At 31.7% G+C, this 21355-nt stretch overlaps 1 protein-coding gene across 6 annotated transcripts in view; it reads right to left on the bottom strand.

Moving 5' to 3' along the window:
- The window catches only part of LOC122319131, a 210960-nt gene that overhangs the window by 4234 nt on the left and 185371 nt on the right, over nt 1–21355 (bottom strand). The window contains exons 1-13 of one of the 6 annotated variants that reach the window (XM_043137054.1): nt 18550–18819; nt 17856–18032; nt 17625–17658; nt 14186–14417; nt 13254–13317; nt 9303–12394; nt 7457–8065; nt 6939–7100; nt 5466–5885; nt 3967–4788; nt 2328–2750; nt 1335–1496; nt 79–423 (exon numbers count right to left, since the gene is read on the bottom strand). In XM_043137054.1, the coding sequence (XP_042992988.1) occupies nt 79–423; nt 1335–1496; nt 2328–2750; nt 3967–4788; nt 5466–5885; nt 6939–7100; nt 7457–8065; nt 9303–12089 (5730 nt within the window). In that variant the 5' untranslated portion in view covers nt 12090–12394; nt 13254–13317; nt 14186–14417; ... (1 more) ...; nt 17856–18032; nt 18550–18819. Of the gene's footprint in view, nt 1–78; nt 424–1334; nt 1497–2327; nt 2751–3966; nt 4789–5465; nt 5886–6938; nt 7101–7456; nt 8066–9302; nt 12728–13253; nt 13318–14185; nt 14418–17624; nt 17659–17855; nt 18039–18549; nt 18820–21355 lie in introns of those variants that run through there. The other 5 variants (XM_043137053.1, XM_043137051.1, XM_043137055.1 and 2 more) reach the window with 5 other exon arrangements.

Raw genomic sequence — 21355 nt, forward strand, 5'->3', positions numbered from 1 at the left:
GTATATATGCTTTGACACATTTATACGGACTCATGTCGATGTATGAAATCTTTTTTTGGTAATTAGTGTCTCTTGTACCTGATGGGGTAGAAGTGGCATGTGAAGATTGTGGTTGCCCTCTGTAATGATCTGCCCACAATCAGTCATGAATGAACTTTTTGTGCTAAAGAAGCTCACGAGTTCTGGAAGGTCCTCTAGCTCCAAGGTTTGCAGTTGATGGAACAATATTACATCTCCATCTTCTATTCCGTCTTTATCTTCTGCCACAACTATTGCACCCATGTTGTTGCATCTTTTTATTTTCAATTTTTCAAGTAGTGAAGGGACTTTGGCAATGGATGATGAGGAGACAAATCTTAATTTCTGACAGTTCTCCACCTTTAAAACTTTCAAGTTTTTGAAGTATATCAATGGAAGTTTGCCCTGACAAAGTACAAATTTGGAAACAATGATGCCTTAAAATCAATATAGTCCATCTATAAAATTCTCAATAGAGTTCCCAAGGATACAAAGTCATTATATCATGCCATTATAGATACTCAATTTGACATGCTATAACAGTTTAACAAAAATATGTCAAATTCCATATTTACGTACGCAATGAGCTTTTTTATTTGAAAATTGTTCTAAAAAAGTCTCATCTTATTTTTTCAAATCTAACATTTATGACTCAAGACTATGGTGTCCTTAGCCACAACCTCAGTAGAGGAATGCAATTATAGTTTAGGGGCAGGGGATGCCAATTGGTTCACAAGCCACTAGCATTGGAAATGTTTATGATTTATAGTTCGATATATCTACTAATAATACATCATCTAATTTAACGAAAGAATACCATATTGTAATAAACAAATATAATAAGATAAAAACAATTTCCAGTCTTAAATATGAGGTTTCATACGTTTTGTTTGTTGGTAATACTTCAACACCTTTACTTTATTTCATGTTTCCCGCAACGAGCCTCTAATTCGTGGATTTAAAACTATAAATTTAAGTTATTTCAAATTTTAATTAATGCATTAAAATAAAATATAAGTAATTTATTTTGTGGAGATTATAATTTTGTTAATAAACCAGTTGTAATACTTATAATTCTTTCTGTTTTCGTTATTTAATTATTTCTTTATGGACTTGATATACAGAATAATGAGATTTGAGTATTCTTTAATAATGATTAATACTGTAATTAAATCTGTATTTTAGAAAGACTAATTAATTAATTTTATCAACTTTATAAGGAGAGAGATCAAAATGATTTCACAATACAACCTCAGTAGAGGGATGCAATTATAATTTGGGGGCATAGAGTGTATATATATAGAGTGTATACTTACGGTCGACGCAAACTGTGTGGTTGCTCCACTTTCTTCTGTCCCTAATGCTGGGGATATTAAAACTTGTGGTTCTTTACCATTTTGCCCCTCCAGCTTTCCAAATATAATTTCTAACGAATCCATGTTCCAAAATTCCAGTGTCTCCAAGCTGGGGAATGAGTGCTGTAAAATTCATGGGATAAAGAGTAATTAGTTAAGACATGATATCCCATATTAACCGAACGTCATAACAGAACCAACTATAACCAATTAAAAAAAAAAAGGCTATAACCAATTAAGGAATAACGTACTGATCTTTTGGTTTATATATATATATATATATATATATGTGTGTGGGGCTTAACATTAATTGAAGTTATATAATGTGGAAGAACTAAGCATTAATATATAAAATCTATTAATCAAAGTTCGCAAGTCATGGAATTCAAGCTATATCTGAATGCATGCAGTTTTCATCTTCGTAACGACACATGAATTTAATTCCCCCACTTAAAAGTAGTAAAGCAAAATTTGACCATTTTACAATTATATTTTTAATATATATATATATATATTAATCTTTTAGAATGTTGAATGTATATATAACTGCATGTATTATTTTATCATTGATTATGGTGGAAAGAGTGGCATTTTTGGCACTGTAATTTTGATGAACTTGCGATGACTATTTTGACGGAAAAAGATTCGAATCTATTTTTTTTTTTTTAAATTTAAACACGGCCGGTACCACTTTGAAAAAGTCCAAACAATGGACTTTAACATGCACTTTTATAAATGCATTAAAAAACGTGTTTTTGTCATTTAATTTATACAGAATAATCAATTAAATTTATGTATTCCTTAATAATGATTAATATTGTAATTAAATTTATAGTTCCTAAAGATTAATTAATTAAATTTATGAACTTAAGGAGGGATCAAAATGATTTTATAATATTGGGATGTACATGTGGAAATCTTAAGAGAGCCAATAAATTTAATTTCTTTAATTACCTCATCCACCGAGAAAAGGGGTTGTTTAATATTGGACATCTCAGACTGCCTCTGATCTTCAATTGCTTTTTCAAAGCTCACAACTTTTGAAGCAAAAATCTCAACTTTATGGCATCCATGAATTGTCATCTCTTTCAGCATCGGCCATTTTGAAACATGCACTCCTTTGTAAAACCACTTGAGTCTCTTTAAATATCTAAACTTCAAAGTACTTACTCGAGGGAACACCAAAGTCCTAATTGCTACTGCTTCTCCTCCTCCTTCAACTGCAACTATTTCCTCCACCCCACAATTGCTAATCTCAAGTATTTTCAATTGCTCGAGACATGTGAAAACTGTTTTGGGTTCTTGACCACAGCTCCATACGTATTTTATTTTGGGTAGACCCCACATACACAGTGTTTGCAAGCTAGGAAAGGAAACCTGTCGAATTATGTTCTTTGTATCAATTAAAGAAGCTAAATATATATTTTTATGCTTCGATTTTGAAAATATGAAAATTAAATTGGAGAAAGAAAATAAAATAGCACAAATTAGGAAACAATGGTCTCTTAAAAAATCAATGTAGTCCATCTATAAAATTCTCAATAGAGCTCCCAAGGATACAAAGTCATCATATCATACCATTAATTGTAAATACTCATTTGTGATGCTATAATAGTTAACCAAAACATGACAAATCCCATATTTACACACTGAGCTTTTTTATTTGAAAATTGTTTTAAAAAAGTCCCATCTTATTTTCTCATATTTTACATAATAGAAGTATGACGCTTGATATGATCGGTCTTTGGGTAATTGTTGAACACTTAATTCAAAACGCACAGGCCGCTTGATATAAATATATATATATATATATTAATGTATTCTTGTTTCTTATTTAAGATGATTTGTAAAAGCCTTCAAATAGAGTTATTATTAAAGTTTTCATATTCTTATTTTTATTCTTTTAGTTTATTTGCATTTATATTTTCTTAAAGTGTTTTTAATATATATATTTTTTAATCATTTAGAATGCTGAATGTATATATAACATGTATTATTCTATTATTCATTATGGTGTGGCAAACTATAGCTACATCGTCGACACTTTCTGTTTCTATTTTAACAGAATTTTGGTGGACAGGGGGGCAATTTTGGCACTGTAATTTTGGTGAACTTGCGACGACTGACTTTGACAGAAAGAGATTAGAATCTTTTTAAAACAACAGTACCACTTTGAAAAAGTCGAAACAAACATGCATTAAAAACCATGCAAGTAATTTATTGTAATTTATTTTGTAAAGATTATAATTTTGTTAATCAATCAGTTGTAGTATTTATCACTTCCTATTTTTGTTTGGGTTTGTTTGAGGGGTGAAATGAAATAAAAATTTTATGAATATTAGTAAGATAGTTTGTGAATTACAGTGAGCGTTTGAGTTGTGTATTTTTTAGATTTTAAAAATATGAAAGAAAAAGTTATATAAAAAAATATTATAAAATTTATTGATAAAATATAGTTTTATAATATTATTATTATAAATGTTTATACTTATGATTGATAACGCGGTGTGCTTGACACATGATTTATATGGACTTGTGCAATGTGTCGATCTGAATACTTTTCCGGTAATTAAGTAGTACTCGTGTAATGTACCTGATCGTGATGTAGAAGTGGCAACTGAAGATCATGGTTGCCCTCTGAATTGGTTTCTCTACAATCAGCCATAAATGAATCTTTTGTGCTTAGGAAGCCCACGAGCATTGGAAGATCGTTTAGCACCAAGGTTTGAAGTCGACCGAACAACATTATATCTCCCTGATCTTCTATTCCGTCTTCTTCTTCTTTCACGAATATTGCACCCAAGTTGTCGCATCTTGTTATGTTCAATTCTTCAAGTAGTGAAAGGCCTCTGGCTATAGAAGATGAGAAGATAAATTTTAATTTCTCACAGTTCTCCACCTTTAAAACTTTCAAGTTTTTGAAGGATGACAATGGAAGTTTGTCCTGACAAATTTCTTCCAAGCTGAACATATTGTTCAAAACAAATGTCTCCAGGATAGGAAAGGCAACAACCGATGTCCCCGACTCAAGGATATGCTTAATATTACCATTGTTTTGGATATGGAAAAACTTCAGTTGTTGAAAATCTTCTCTATGTAATTCATATAAGACACTCTTAGTACTGTTCGCCTCGTCTAAGTAAAGATATTCCGTTCTCTTCAGTAGCATTTTGATCCCTAAGTCCAATCGGAAGCTCATATTCAGTTTGAGTTTAAAAACTCTTGAGAAGTCATTCTCCCCCATAAAATACGCGGGATGGTATCTTTTAATTCCAATGCATATCTTGCATCTCTCAAGCTTTTCAAAAAGCAAATTTGCCGGTAGATTGTTGGCATTCGGAATATTGGGAAAAGAAGTCGCGGTGACTTGATCCGGCCATATAATTTCCAACGTCTTCAAGCTCGGAAACGAGAGCTATAAAATAAATTAGAACAGGAACAGTGGTTAACACATACCCCATCCAACATAACAGAAACTATAAGAAAAATATTTCAGCTCGAGTGGAATTAAATATATTTGATGTAGTTGTAAAAGTGAGCATCGATATGTCTGCATGCAGTTTGATCATACTAATAATACATCATCTAATTTAATGAAAGAAATATCATATTGTAATAAACAAATATAATAAGATAAAAACAATTTCCAGTCTTAAATATGAGGTTTCATATGTTTTGTTTGTTGGTAATACTTCAACACCTTTATTTCATGTTTCCCGGAACGAGCCTCTAATTCGTGGATTTAAAACTTTTGATGAACTTGTGATGACTATTTTGACGCAAAAAGATTCGAATATATTTAAAAATTTAAGTACCACTTTGAAAAAGTCCAAACAATGGGACTTTAACATGCACTTTTATAAATGCATTAAAAAACATATATACGAGTGTTTTTGTCATTTAATTTATACAGAATAATCAAATAAATTTAAGTATTCTTTAATAATGATTAATTGTGTAATTAAATTTATAGTTCCTAAAGATTAATTAATTAAATTTATGAACTTAAGGAGGGATCAAAATGATTTTATAATATTGGGATGCAAATGTGAAAATCTTAAGAGAGCCAATAAATTTAGTTTCTTCAATTACCTCATTCACCGAGAAAAGGGGTTGTTTAATGGACATCTCAAACTGCCTCTGATCTTTAACTGCTTTTTCAAAGCTCACAACTTCTGAAGCAAAAATCTCAACTTTCTCGCATCTTTCAATTTTCATCTCTTTCAGCATCGGCCATTTTGAAACATGCACTCCTTTGTAAAACCACTTGAGTCTCGGTAAATTTCTAAACGTCAACTGAGTTACTTGAGGGAACACCAAAGTCCTAATTGCTACTGCTTCTCCTCCTCTTTCAATTGCAACAATTTCCTCCACCCCACAATCCTCAATCTCAAGTACTTGCAATTGCTCGAGACCTGTGAGAACTGTTTTGGGTTCTTGACCACAGCTCCATACGTGCTTTATTTTGGTTAAATCCTTAATATGCAGTGTTTGCAAGCTAGGGAAGGAAACCTGTCGGATTAAGTTATTTGTATCAATTAAAGACGCCAAAGATATATTTCTATGCTTCAAATTTGAAAATATGAAAATTAAATTAGAGAAAGAGTATAAAATAGCACAAATTTGGGAATAATGATCCCGTCAAAAATCAATATAGTCCATCTATAAAATTCTCATCAGAGCTCCCAAGGATACAAAGTCATTATATCATGCCATTATAGATACTCAATTTGACATGCTATAACAGTTTAACAAAAATATGTCAAATTCCATATTTACGTACGCAATGAGCTTTTTTATTTGAAAATTGTTCTAAAAAAGTCTCATCTTATTTTTTCAAATCTAACATTTATGACTCAAGACTATGGTGTCCTTAGCCACAACCTCAGTAGAGGAATGCAATTATAGTTTAGGGGCAGGGGATGCCAATTGGTTCACAAGCCACTAGCATTGGAAATGTTTATGATTTAAAGTTCGATATATCTACAAATAATACATCATCTAATTTAACGAAAGAATACCATATTGTAATAAACAAATATAATAAGATAAAAACAATTTCCAGTCTTAAATATGAGGTTTCATACGTTTTGTTTGTTGGTAATACTTCAACACCTTTACTTTATTTCATGTTTCCCGCAACGAGCCTCTAATTCGTGGATTTAAAACTATGAATTTAAGTTATTTCAAATTTTAATTAATGCATTAAAATAAAATATAAGTAATTTATTTTGTGGAGATTATAATTTTGTTAATACACCAGTTGTAATACTTATAATTCTTTCTGTTTTCGTTATTTAATTATTTCTTTATGGACTTGATATACAGAATAATGAGATTTGAGTATTCTTTAATAATGATTAATACTGTAATTAAATCTGAATTTTAGAAAGACTAACTAATTAATTTTATCAACTTTATAATGAGAGAGATCAAAATAATTTCACAATACAACCTCAGTAAACGGATGCAATTATAATTTGGGGGCATGCAGGGGAGGCCGTTCGGAGTGTTTATAATTGAAACTATATATATTTCGCCTATGTATAAAGAGTGTATACGTACAAATGACACAAAGTGTGTGGTTGCTCCGCTTTCTTCTGTCCCTGACGCTGGGCATATTAAATCTTGTGGTTCTTTACCATTTTGCCCCTCCAGCTTTCCAAATATAATTTCTAACGAATCCATGTTCGAAATGAGCAGTTTCTCCAAGCTGGGGAATGAGTGCTGTAAAATTCATGAAATAAAGAGTAGTTAGTTAAGACATGATATCCCGTATTAATCCAACGTCATAACAGAACCTATAACCAATTAATTAAGGAAAAACGTACTGATCTTTTGGTTTATATATGTGGCTTAACATTTTGAAGTTATATATTGTGGAACAACTAGCTAAACAATATTCTTTAATAATCAAATTTATGTATTCTTTAATAATGATTAATATTGTAATTAAATTTAAAGTTCATAAAGATCAATTAATTAAATTTATGAACTTAAGGAGGGATCAAAATGATTTTATAATATTGGGATGTACATGTGGAAATCTTAAGAGAGCCAATAAATTTAATTTCTTTAATTACCTCATCCACCGAGAAAAGGGGTTGTCTAATATTGGACATCTCAGACTGCCTCTGATCTTCAATTGCTTTTTCAAAGCTCACAACTTGTGAAGCAAAAATCTCAACTTTATGGCATCCTTGAATTGTCATCTCTTTCAGCATCGGCCATTTTGAAACATGCACTCCTTTGTAAAACCACTTGAGTCTCTTTAAATTTCTAAACTTCAAAGTACTTACTCGAGGGAACACCAAAGTCCTAATTGCTACTGCTTCTCCTCCTCCTTCAACTGCAACTATTTCCTCCACCCCACAATTGCTAACCTCAAGTATTTTCAATCGCTCGAGACATGTGAAAACTGAATGATGCACTCTTTTGTAAAACCACTTGAGTCTCTTTAAATTTCTAAACTTCAAAGTACTTACTCGAGGGAACACCAAAGTCCTAATTGCTACTGCTTCTCCTCCTCCTTCAACTGCAACTATTTCCTCCACCCCACAATTGCTAATCTCAAGTATTTTCAATTGCTCGAGACATGTGAAAACTGTTTTGGGTTCTTGACCACAGCTCCATACATGCTTTATTTTGGGTAGACCCTCCATACGCAGTGTTTGCAAGCTAGGAAAGGAAACCTGTCGAATTATGTTCTTTGTATCAATTAAAGAAGCTAAATATATATTTTTATGCTTCGATTTTGAAAATATGAAAATTAAATTGGAGAAAGAAAATAAAATAGCACAAATTAGGAAACAATGGTCTCTTAAAAAATCAATGTAGTCCATCTATAAAATTCTCAATAGAGCTCCCAAGGATACAAAGTCATCATATCATACCATTAATTGTAAATACTCATTTGTGATGCTATAATAGTTAACAAAAACATGACAAATCCCATATTTACACACTTGAGCTTTTTTATTTGAAAATTGTTTTAAAAAAGTCCCATCTTATTTTCTCATATTTTTCCATAATAAAAGTATGACGCTTGATATGATCGGTCTTTGGGTAATTGTTGAACACTTAATTCAAAACGCACAGGCCGCTTGATATAAATATATATATATATATATTAATGTATTCTTGTTTCTTATTTAAGATGATTTGTAATAGCCTTCAAATAGAGTTATTATTAAAGTTTTCATATTCTTATTTTTATTCTTTTAGTTTACTTGCATTTATATTTTCTTAAAGTGTTTTTACTATATATATTTTTTAATCATTTAGAATGCTGAATGTATATATAAACATGTATTATTCTATTATTCATTATGGTGTGGCAAACTATAGCTACATCGTCGACACTTTCTATTTCTAATTTAACAGAATTTTGGTGGACAGGGGGGCAATTTTGGCACTGTAATTTTGGTGAACTTGCGACGACTGATTTTAACGGAAAGAGATTAGCATCTATTTAAAATATTTTTAAAACACCAGTACCACTTTGAAAAAGTCCAAACAAACATGCATTAAAAACCATGTAAGTAATTTATTGTAATTCATTCTCTCTAAAGATTATAATTTTGTTAATTAATCCGTTGTAATATTTATCTCTTTCTATTTTTGTTGGGGTTAGTTTGAGGGGTGAAATGAAATAAAAAATCTTATGAATATTAAATATGCCATAATTCATTTTTATGGAATTAGCTTTTTTATTTCAAAATTATTTTAGACAAGTCGTCCCATCTTATTTTTGTTTTCAAATTTAAGTACTTTTATGCCCTAAGACTAAGCTGTAGGCGTCTTCCGCGACAACGTAATAGAGGCGCATGCAATTATACTTCGGTCACAATGAATGCCAACTATAAATGTTTATGCTTGTGTAATGTGTGGAATATTGTTTGGGTAATAATTACATACTGTGTAATGTACCTGATGATGTAGAAGCGGCAACTGAAAATCATGCAGGTTGCCCTCTGAATTGGTTTCTCTTGTGCTTAGGAAGCCCACGAGCTTTGGAAGATCCTTTAGCACTAAGGTTTGAAGTCGACCGAACAACATCATATCTCCCTGATCTTCTATTTCGTCTTCTTCTTCTTTCACGAATATTGCACCAATGTTGTTGCATCTTGTTATGTTCAATTCTTCAAGTAGTGAAAGGCCTCTTGCTATAGATGATGAGAAGATAAATCTTAATTTCTCACAGTTCTCCACCTTTAAAACTTTCAAGTTTTTGAAGGATGACAATGGAAGTTTGACCTGACAAATTTCTTCCAAGCTGATCATAGCTATCAAAATAAATGTCTCCAGGAAAGGAAAAAAGGCAACATCCGGTGTCCTCAACTCAGTGATATGCTTAATATTACCATTCTTTTGGATATGGAGATGCTTCAGTTGTTGAAAATCTTCTCCATGTAATTCATGTAAGACACTCTTAGTACTGTCTGCCTCGACTAAGGAAAGATACTCTGTCCTCTTCAGTAGCATTTTGATCCCAAAGTCCAATTGGAAGCTCATCTTCAGATTGAGTTTTAAAACTCTTGAGAAGGCTGCCTTCCACGTAAAAACTGGATCGAAGATTTCATTTCCAATGCGTATCTTGTATCTCTCAAGCTTTCCAGAAAACAAATTTGCCGGTAGATTGTTGGCATTCGGAATATCTATCTCTAAAGTGGTCAAGTGTGACAATTTCTTTAGCTCTGCAAGGCTAGCATTTTTTCCTTCATTGCTGGGTCCTTCAAGCTCCCATTGGACTTCGGTTTTTTGCATATACAACTCTTCTAAGATGACCAAGCTTGACAAGACATTAGGAGGAATCACTCTAAGTCTGAAACAATAGCTCAAATCCAATAACTGCAAACGAGTCAACGACTCTATTTCTCTTGGGAGATTTGAAATGTCAGAATGAGCAAGACTAAGAATTAATAAACTCTTGAGTTCTCCAATCCAATGAATATCTCCCAACCTACATCCATCTAGACATAATGTTTGTAGGTTTGTAAGTGGAAAAAGTGATGAAAGTCGCATTCGTCTCAAACTCAGAACTTCGAGCTTGTCCATCCCTTGGAAGAAAATGTCCGAGATTTTCAAATTGAGTAAGCATTCGACATGAAAGAATCTTAATTTAGGACATTCCATTTTATTGAAATGTTTAAGGATTTCTCCACCATGAATAGAGAGCGCCTCACATCTATTTAGTGCATCCACATCTAGCCATGCTTTTTGCGCACCATCATCTCTCATGACAAACATATTATGATTCTTTGACGCAATTATTGTAGCAACATCACGAACAAGATCATGCATGTAAAATACCTCGGAGCTATGTGGACTTTCTAGTAGCAAACAAGAATCTAGAAGATTACTAACTAAACTCTCTAGTCTGTTTCTTGCTTCTTCCAATGTATAAATGTTGTGGAATAAACCCAAACCGAAACCATATCTCTGCAAGTCCCGATAGGAAATGTAGTAACCTTGTTGAGCACAGAGCAAAAAGAGGGATTTGACGGCATCTTCACCATCAAGATGTTCATAACTCAACTGTATACAAGAATGGACGTGTGACCATAATTTTGAGTTATGTTCTGGAGTGGGTCTTGTTAGTTGCACCAGGGCATCCTTCCATGTAGCCAAACTCTTATTTTTTAATGCCTTCGAAACTGTTACGAGAGCAATAGGAAGACATGCACACTTTTCGGCTATCTTAGTTGCTATGCCTCTCACTTCAGGCGGCCAATCTTTGAAACAATCACCTGCCATCTTCTCAAATAAGTTCCATGCTTCTTCTTTCCGTAAAATCTTAAGTTCATGAATTGCTTTTTGGGTGTCCATTCCACTCATTAATACATCACGATATCTGGATGTCATTACTACTTTGCATCCTTCAGAAGGAATTCCAATTTCCTGTAAATCAAATGCCTTACATATATCATCCAGGATAATAAGATTCTTCTTGTCATTTGATAGCCTCTGTCGCAGAAGACATGCTCTCCCTTTTTCAGATTCTTGATCAAACTTTAGACCTAGCATCTCTGCAATTTCTTCTTGAATACGCCTTACATCTAGGTTGTTTGGCACAACTGTCATAACCACCTCATTGAATAACTTTTCTTCCACAGCTTGTCTGGCAATTTCTTTCATCAAAGTAGTCTTTCCAACTCCAGGCATCCCCCACACCCCGATCTTGTCGATATCAGCATTTCCCAATGCCTCCATAATCCCCTTCATCACTGTCATCCTCGACCCCATGGCCATGTAATCCTTGTTTCTTATTCTCTCCATTCCTTCTAAAGGAGGACGATACGAAACTTCTTTAAAGTTATCATTGTCACATCTTGCAATAAGTTGGGCAATATTTTCCACTATATTCTTTGCCGCTCGACTTACTTGATGCCGATGTATTAAGTTTAGGCATGCCGCATTAGAGCACCTCATGCTTGCTTCTTCTTCGCTTTCACGAAGTCTGCTGATGGCCAATTCTATAATAGCTACATCTTCCAGCCACCTTATAACAACACGATGAATTTGCTCACTATTTCTTCGCGCAACATTAACTGAGGATTGCACCCTGTCTTTAGCATCCCGCAATTCCCCTTCCTTATAATTCAGCTTCTCTTTGTTGCTGTTGTACTGACATGAATAGAAAAGCCTCCGTCCAATAGGTGCAACAGTGTACTCTACTATTTTCTCAACAAATGATATACAGATAGTATCTACCATTTTTGTTCCAGTGATTTTTTTATTTTTTTTTTGGTTGCAAGTAGAAAAGCAACAAAATAACTATTGTATCACCGAGAGATGGGAAAAACAAAGATGGAGATAAGAGAGAATAGGAAAATGAAGATAGAACAGACTTTGGCAGTGAGTATTTTAGAGGCAAAACAAACGGTGTAAGAAGGGGCAAGGCTTTCATTCACAAGATGATAAGTGAATATTAGTAGCGAGCAATACACCTTCAGGAAGAACAGACAAATGATGTGGTCACCCAAAGTCGGTGACAGATCCTCCAAGTAGTTCGTTGTATGCTGAGCATTCAAATTTATGTACAAATTAGGAGCTGGTTAGATTATAAAAGCGGTTCACTACAATAAATTTTGAAAACCAAATTGGAAATATGACTGATAGATAATGGTGAAAAAAGAAAACCTTGACAACCAATAAATAAAATGAGATAGAGAAAGAGGGGGGGAAAAAAAAAACAGGCTCAAAAAGAAGCATGAAAGATGGGAAATGAGAACGACCCACCAAATTAAGGTCTTTTTGACTGAAACTATTTCAATCTCATTTCATTGCTATAATTGATTTAAATTTTTAAATAAAATATAATACATAATTTCATTTTTTTAATTTTAATATATGAATAATATTAATAAATAATATTTTATTCAAATTTCATCTCGAAAAATAAAATGCTACCAGAAAGAAGTAGAAGAAAAGGAAATGCAAATATGTCCTAAAGACGGGTAGAGAATGAAATATGCCATAAAATTAGGGGTAAAAAAGGAAAAAAAAATTTGATCCAAGAAAGAAGTAAAAGAAAATAAAATCGGACGATGTTATAAAGCTAGGGGCCAAAAAGGAAAAAATAACAATAAAATATGTCATAAACGCAAGAATAAGAAAGGAAAAAAATTTATTTTAAAAAAGAAGTCGTAAAAGACAAAAATTCAAAAATTATTATTCATATGCTATTCATGCTTATTTAATAGATAGAGTAACTGATATATATTCTGCTAATTTTCGAGATATCAGCCAAAAATTCTGCATATATTGGGTTGGAAGAGAATGGATTTAAAAGGATTCGGCTAATTAATTGTGATGGTACTATATAATATATAACATATATAAATCTTTAGATAGATCAAGAAGCAAGCACGTACGTACCCCACTTTTTGTCCTCCTCTTCCTCCATCCCGCATCAAGACTGCAAATTACTCAAAGATAGTCACTGCATTTAGAAGTGAAACGTCAATAAGGGTGTCTGGCGAAGTTGGGCATATCACTGACTCTTTAGGGTGGAAATTGTACTGAAATGCTTCGTTTTATAGATCAATCGTGTTCCTCAAATTTGTATTTCATTTGAATCAGCAGACAAAGCGAAAACCTTTTTTCCTCTTTTGTTTTATCTTAGCCATTGCCGTTTCTTTCAAGTCCCCAGCTTCTTTCAATTGAAGAAGAGCCCTGACACCCAGTCTTTTATCCGCTCTCCCTCTCATAGATTAGCCGTCTCAAATACAAGATTCACTCCAATGGCTGCCGATAGCACTAACTAAACCGTTGGGCTCTCTGAGACTTTCACAAGATTGGGAAAACAAGGCAAGGTAAGCAACCATTTCACTTTCTGATTCGCTTATTTATATTTCAATTTTCATTCTCATATTTTCCCACGGATTATTATCTGTTTCAATTGGGTTTCTGGTAGTTTTTTTTTTATCTGTTTTTTCTGAGTTAGTGTTTTGGGTGTTGACAGTGGACTACTGGTATATTGCCTTGTTTTCTTGTCATTTTAGTACATGCCATTGTTGATCTTGGTCGGTGTGGTAATGGAGCACGATTTAATGATTTTCTAATACACCATGATTTTACTTTCTACCACTGAAGGACTTCACGAACAGCACACAGAGCATCAAAAGCTAGCGTAGAAAAGATCGATGTTTGGTTTTGTTTGTTAACATACTGACTACTCCTTCCACTGAAGCAAAATGATTAATGCGCACTATAAAAGCATGTGCGTGGGTACTGAGCGAGAACAACACAGTATGGGTAGCGACCGACAATTGATATTGAAAAGCTGTTAACTTGCAAAGTAGTGTTACCTGGTTCGAAGCTGAAAAGTGGGTAGCGGCCGAGCTCAGTGACTCCGTCCAAAACGCAAATCTCAGAGAGAGGAAGAGAACTGGCAGACAGTGATTCTCAAATCTGAGAAACAGGAAGAGATCTAAGAACAAAGGATTCGGCCGTCCAATGTATCTTCCCCTTTATTTCGTTCCACCGGCCAGAGTATTCAATTGGAGTGGTAATCGGGTATCCCCCACCGCCCCCAATTAACTGAATGCAAGTGACAAGGAATGAGACACCAAAAAAAATCTGAGGCCTCAAAAGATAAATAATTGAAACTTCATAAATGCTGCATTTATTTTGCAAAAGAAAAATAATAATAATCGTACTTTGACTTCTAGGATTAAATTTCTGAATTTCATCTGATTAATACAAAGTAGAGCGATACTAAATATATAATTAAAATATACAAATCTTTAACAAATATATGATTACGTCATATATTGTTATGCTTAAATTCTTAACGTGGAAAACTTTAATGTCTCTTCTACTCTTTAATTTATATCTGTGCTTATAATTTCTCGAAGGGATTAGGTTAAGTTTGGAAGTTTTTTCAAAAACAAACTTTTTATCTTATTTTATCTCATCATTATAATTTTTTAAATTTTTACATAAAATATAATAAATAATTTAACTTTTTCAAATCTCAATTCAACTTTTTCAAATCTCAAAATAATAATAATACTAAAAAATAATATTTCATTCATTTTTCAATTTTTATCTCAAATTACAAATTCTCATCGAAGGAATTAAATGATTACGATAAAACTGTGGTATTAAAAATGGATGGTGGAACACGTTATGAAAGTAAATCAAATTAATGTAAAGTAATTGCGTTAAATAGGAAAAGGTTTTCCTCTAAATACGTGGGTTGGCAAATCTTCTTAAAACTAATATAGACAAATTGTCACATATCTAGTCTTCATATAAGAATTAACATGTTAATTTTAGCTTTGATTATTAAAATATATATAAACTAATTACGTGCTTAATAGACTTTTGTAATTTTTAAATTAAAATGGGTCTAACAAAATATGAAATTCGATCATAGATACAAGAATAGTAAATTTATTTAAAATATTACATCTGAGTAAAGAAGAGAAATTTCGAACAAGAATGAAAACCAATCGAGAAATCTAATTGTAATAATCTTCATGCACGTTTGAGATTACGGTCAGAAATATAATTTATAGTAATAAACTTTTTTATTACAAATTTATTTATTATTTAGTAAAAATATATTTAAAACACTATTAAATATATTATATTTATTTAAAATTAAATTTAAAAAAATACTTTCAAACATGTATGCCCCTCAGTGCAAAGTAAATCAAAGATGACGATAATCCTATACATAAAAAGGGGATCCATGATATTGGAAGAAAAAGCAGGTACATATAGCCAGCCGAAGTAAAATAAAATAGTTTACTCTCTTAATTAGTGTAGTATATCTGTATATTTATTATTTATATATTGAAGTGTAAAATTCTTTATTGTAGATACAATAGAAGTTTCATCTTCATGTTGATTTGGCAAAATCTCGATCTTTATGTGCGAGAGTATTATACTGTCCTTTTGTTTAAGGGTTTTATTACACATCATCTTAAGTAATATATTACATTTTGTTTTAATTTCTTTTATAACTTTTTAAAATTTTTTGTGTTACATTTCTATTAAATTAAATAAAATTTTTTATTTATCATTCTTACACTATATGTAAAAATAAATAAAATAAAAAAATTATGTATAATATGTAATATTAAGATGATGAATAAGAATTATGTATAATATGTAATATAAAATGTTAGATTCGTTTAAAATTTGAATTGGACTGAAATCAACTTAATTTGCTCTAATTTTAGGCTGAGTCAAACATTGAAATACCTAATTATAAAATTATTAAACTCATCTCAACTCAAAATCTCTTTATAATTAAGATCCATAATTTTTTTCAACTCAATACCTTCATAAATTTATTTAACTTTTCATAAATATATTCAAATTTATCTTGAATAGATTTCATAAAATTTACTCTATTATTTTAATGTTTTTTTATTATTTATAAATAATTTAATTTACCTCAACTCAATTTAAGATCTAAACAGGAAGATATTCTTAAAAAGAAAATACTGCTTATGTCCTCATCTGCATTAGACCTGTTCATCCGAGTTCCGACCCGAAAACCCGGGTTTACCCAAACCGGAATTCGGATTTGAAATAAGGGCCGGAACCCGGGCCAGATTAGTTCGGGTCAGATCTGGGCCGGAGGATGAAGGCGACGGGTGAGACACGAGGGGGGAGAAGGGCCGCTTGAGACACGGCGGCGGCGGCTACGGTTACGAAGTTTCTTTCGCTTGAGAGAGAGAGAGAGAAGGGGGGATCGGGACGGGGGTAGGAACCGTAGGATATTTTGTTTTTATACCAACCCGGTTGTACCGGGTATTGAATACGGAACCCAGGTTTCAAATCCGAATCCGGACCGGCTATTCCGTTTATTTTAATTGCGGATTTTGGCCCGGATTTGATCCGGTCCGAAACCCGTAACCGGAACACGGTTATCCGGGTTTCGAACTGGGCCGGATAAAAATCCGACCCAGATAAACACCCCTAATCTGCATGGCATCCCTGTCGGTCTAATGAATAAATGAGGGCGGCAGAAGTCGGAAATACGACTGCCTTCTAATGGAAGAAAAAGTAAACCGTACAACGGCCGATCGATAACAAGTAAGACAGTGAAAAAGAAAAACACAAAAGCTGAAAAAGAAGCATTATGACAGATGATAAATGATAAAGGACCACCAAACTGAAAAGCTGCATTATGATAGCGTTATTTATTTTCATAAAAAATTTTATATCATTTTATTTAATAAATATAATTTTTAAAAATTTTATATAAAATAAAATAAATAATTTAAGTTTTTAAATTATAAAATTAAAATAATATTAAAAAATACATTTTAAAAATCAAAAAACCGTAATTTGATTTAATTTTTGACTGTCAAAATCCGTATGTAGGCGTCCAGCATTCTACATTATAACAGATGATGATAATTAAATGATGAAGCCGCCAAAACTGAAAAATCGGGTTTTGATTTTAGCGAGTAGAGATGAGAATTTTAATTTTGAGTTAAATGTCATAAATGCAGGGATAGAGAAGGAAATTTGCCATTAAAGTGGGGGGAAAAAGGAAAAAAATTGCTCCAAGAAAGTTCAAGAAAATAAAATGGGAAGACGCCATAAACCCGGGGGCCAAAAAGAAAACAATAATAATATATGAAAAATGCTACTCTTACCAATATTTAAATTCAACCATATATTCAATGGATTTAAAAGGATTGGCTAATTAATTGTGATGGTACTATTAATATATAACATATATAAATCTAGGGATAGATCAAGAAGCAAGCACATACGTACCTCACTTTTTGTCCTCCTCCATCCCGCATCAAGCCTGCAAATTACGCAAAGAAGGTCACCGGAATCAATATCGATCGGCATTTAGATGTGAAACATGATTAAGACTATGCGGCGAAGTTGAGCATATGACTGACTCTTTATGACAGAAAGAGTACTGGAATGCTTCGTTTTATAGATCAATCGCGTTCCTCAAATTTGTATTTCATTTGTATCCGTACGCAAAGCGAATACCTTTTTTTCTCTATTGTTTTATTTTGGCGTTTCTTTCAAGTCCCCAGCTTCTTTCAATTGAAGAAGAGCCCTGACACCCAGTCTTTTATCCCGCTTTCCATCTCAATAGATTAGCAGTCTCAAGTACAAGATTCACTCCAATGGCTGCCGTTAGCAATAACCAAACCGTTGGGCTCTCTGAGACTTTCACAAGATTGAGAAAACAAGGCAAGGTAAGCAAGCATTTCACTTTCTGACTCTCTTATTTATATTTCAATTTTTCCACGGGTTATTATCTCTTAAAATTGGGTTTCTGGTAGTTATTTTTCATATCTGTTTTTTCCGAGTTAGTGTCTTGGGTGTTGACAGTGGACTACTGGTATATTGCCTTGTTTTCTTGTCATTTTAGTACATGCCATTGTTGATCTTGGTCGGTGTGGTAATGGAGCACGATTTAATGATTTTCTAATACACCATGATTTTACTTTCTACCACTGAAGGACTTCACGAACAGCACACAGAGCATCAAAAGCTAGCGTAGAAAAGATCGATGTTTGGTTTTGTTTGTTAACATACTGCCTACTCCTTCCACTGAAGCAAAATGATTAATGCGCACTATAAAAGCATGAGCGTGGGTACTGAGCGAGAACAACACAGTATGGGTAGCGGCCGACGAGTGATATTGAAAAGCTGTTAACTTGCAAAGTGGTGTTACCTGGTTCGACGCCGAAAAATGGGTAGCGGCCGAGCCCAGTGACTCTGTCCAAAACGCCGAGCTGAGAGAGAGGAAGATAACTGGCAGACGGTGATTCTCAAACCTGAGAGAGAGGAAGAGATCTAAGAGCGAAGGGTTCGGCCGTAGAAGATTTTGGACGAAGGGTTCTGCCGTCTGAGAGAAAGGAAGAGAGGAGAGAGGAAAAGGACGTGCTTGGTTCTGGGAAAAGGCCGTATGCGTTTTCTTCGTCTTCCTCCGTGTTTTATGGTCTTTTAAATATAATAAGCCACATGTAAGAAAAAAGTAAAGAAAAAACACGCATACAAAATCAACTGGTGATAGCTCTTAGGAGCTACTAGCAGTGGCTGTAGAGTCACTTTGACAAATACAAAAATCACCCTTTTCTTTTTTTTTTTCACTTGTACAATGTATTCACATTGGGATTTATGAACTTTAGCTAAAATAATCTTCTTTCTTATTTTAATTGTTTAAATTTTGCAAAATACGTTCCATTCTATTCAATATTCTCCTCCTTTTTAATGAGGTTAGGATTGCTTATCTGGACTAATTAGAAGTTTTTGTTTTAAATAAGATAAGGTTTTCCTCTAAATTGGGGTGAAAAAATTTATTTAAATTAAGAGTAATGATATACACAAAATACATTTTCACAACATATTTCATAATAATATAGTAAGATAAGAGTATTTTTGTATAATGATGTTATTATCATAAGATGTTTTTATAAAAATACCTCTCATTTTAAATATAGTTGTTTAAATAATTGAGAAAAAACTGTCTTGCACCTTTTGAGAATGTAAGAAATACATGTTTATTTATTTTTTAATGTAGATGCACATGTTTATTTTAGCTTTAATTATTAACAAAATGTTTTGTCACGTGATTAATAGGCTTTTGTCATTTCTAAAAATTGGTAGAAGAAAATCCTCTTAGTTTGGGAAAATATATTATTCTTTAAAAAAGGTTGCATTAGGTCAGGTTAAGCTAAAATTTTTTGCATGTGTGAAAAGTTGAGAACAAATTACAATTCGGACCAATTTTAATAGATTTTAGAATTTGTGATGGCACGTGAAGGTAATAAACTTATCTTTTTTCAATCACAAAAATTAGATCTAAAAGATCTTATAGTGGCGAATCCAATGATCTAATGCGTGTGACGAGAAACTTTACCGAAACATATAACACATGAGGACCACGCGTAATTATGAGAAGCGCATGAGGACAATTAGATATTTATTTTTTCTATAATAAATATGTAGTGTGTAGATAATAAATAAAATAATTCAATTAATTTAATAAGAATAAAATGAAATAAAAAAATATTTTAATATATAAAATCTGTAGTGTGGGATGATGTGTAATATTTTTTAATTAGATATTATAAATTATAAAGAGAATATCAAATTTATAATTTTTTTTATAATCTTATATTAAAATAGAAGACGACTGACCGATCGATGTGATCATGCAGGAAAAAGGAAAAGCAAAAGCTGAAAAAGATGTATCATCAGTCATGACAGATGATAAATGATTGTACTGTCTATTATATGGCTTCATAGAGTTGTGTAGCTGTAAAGCCTCCGATTCGTACCAATTTGTTTCCGATAAAATAATTTATTATTTTTTAAATATTTTTAAACTAATTTTAAATATTTTTTAAAAAAATTTATAATATCAATAAAAGATATTTATTTAATCACTAAATAATAATAAAAAAACCCATTAGACAAATACTCGAGATCTATTATCGGGTTCTGAAGTATTTTTTTTGTAAAATATAGGAAAAAATTAAAAATAATAATAAAATAGTTTACAAATAATAATAAAATAGTTCTATTAAGATATTTTATCAAATTTTAAAAAATGATAAAAAATAAATATAAATATTAGAAAATTAAAATATTATTAGAATATAATTTTTAATTTTATTTTATTTTAAAATTTTAAAAAAAATAATTTTAAAAAATTATAATCATTAGATAATAATTAAATAAAAAGATGATGAGTTAAAATTTAAAAATATATATTTAAGTGATTTTAGAATGATAACACGAGTTGAAATATCGGGACTTCAGGAATTCTAACCGTTTTCCGACTAAAACTAGACAAATGGTGCCGTATTGTAAAATCTTTAACAAATATATTATTTTACGAGAAATAATAATACGAATGTAAATCTTCTGGGCTGCTTTTTTTCAAAAGTTCATTTTTTTTGAGTTTTCTATTGGCGTAATTTGTAGATTAAAATGAGTAGAAAGTTTTTATTTATAAGAAAGTGTCGATAACACCCAAATTGCTTATTTAGTAACATTTTTATTTATTTTTAAAATAAAAAATTATATATAATATGTAATACAAAGATGATGAATAAGAATTTGGCCGAATTTAAAATTTAGATTGAAATGAGATCAAATCAATTCAGTTTAATTTTAAGCCGAGTATAATATCTAAATATCCAACTCTTAAATCACTAAATTCGTCTCAATCATTTCAATTCATTACTATATATAAGAGTACTAGCATTGGTTTCTATATATGTATTTTTAAAATCACATTTTTTTAATATTGATTTTGCATATCAAGAAAAACTCTCATATTGGATTATATATCTTTGAACTAAATAATAATAAAAATATTATTATTTTTTATTTTTTGATGTTTTCCTTAAATTTATTTATTTTTATTTATTTTACAATTAGCACAATGTGCTAAAAAATACTAATTACATATATCTAAATATTACCAATTTCATACATTAAAATGGCTAATTTTATCAATAAATATTAAT

The sequence above is a fragment of the Carya illinoinensis genome, chromosome 8 (genome assembly GCF_018687715.1).
Source record: "Carya illinoinensis cultivar Pawnee chromosome 8, C.illinoinensisPawnee_v1, whole genome shotgun sequence".
Lineage (NCBI taxonomy): Eukaryota > Viridiplantae > Streptophyta > Magnoliopsida > Fagales > Juglandaceae > Carya > Carya illinoinensis.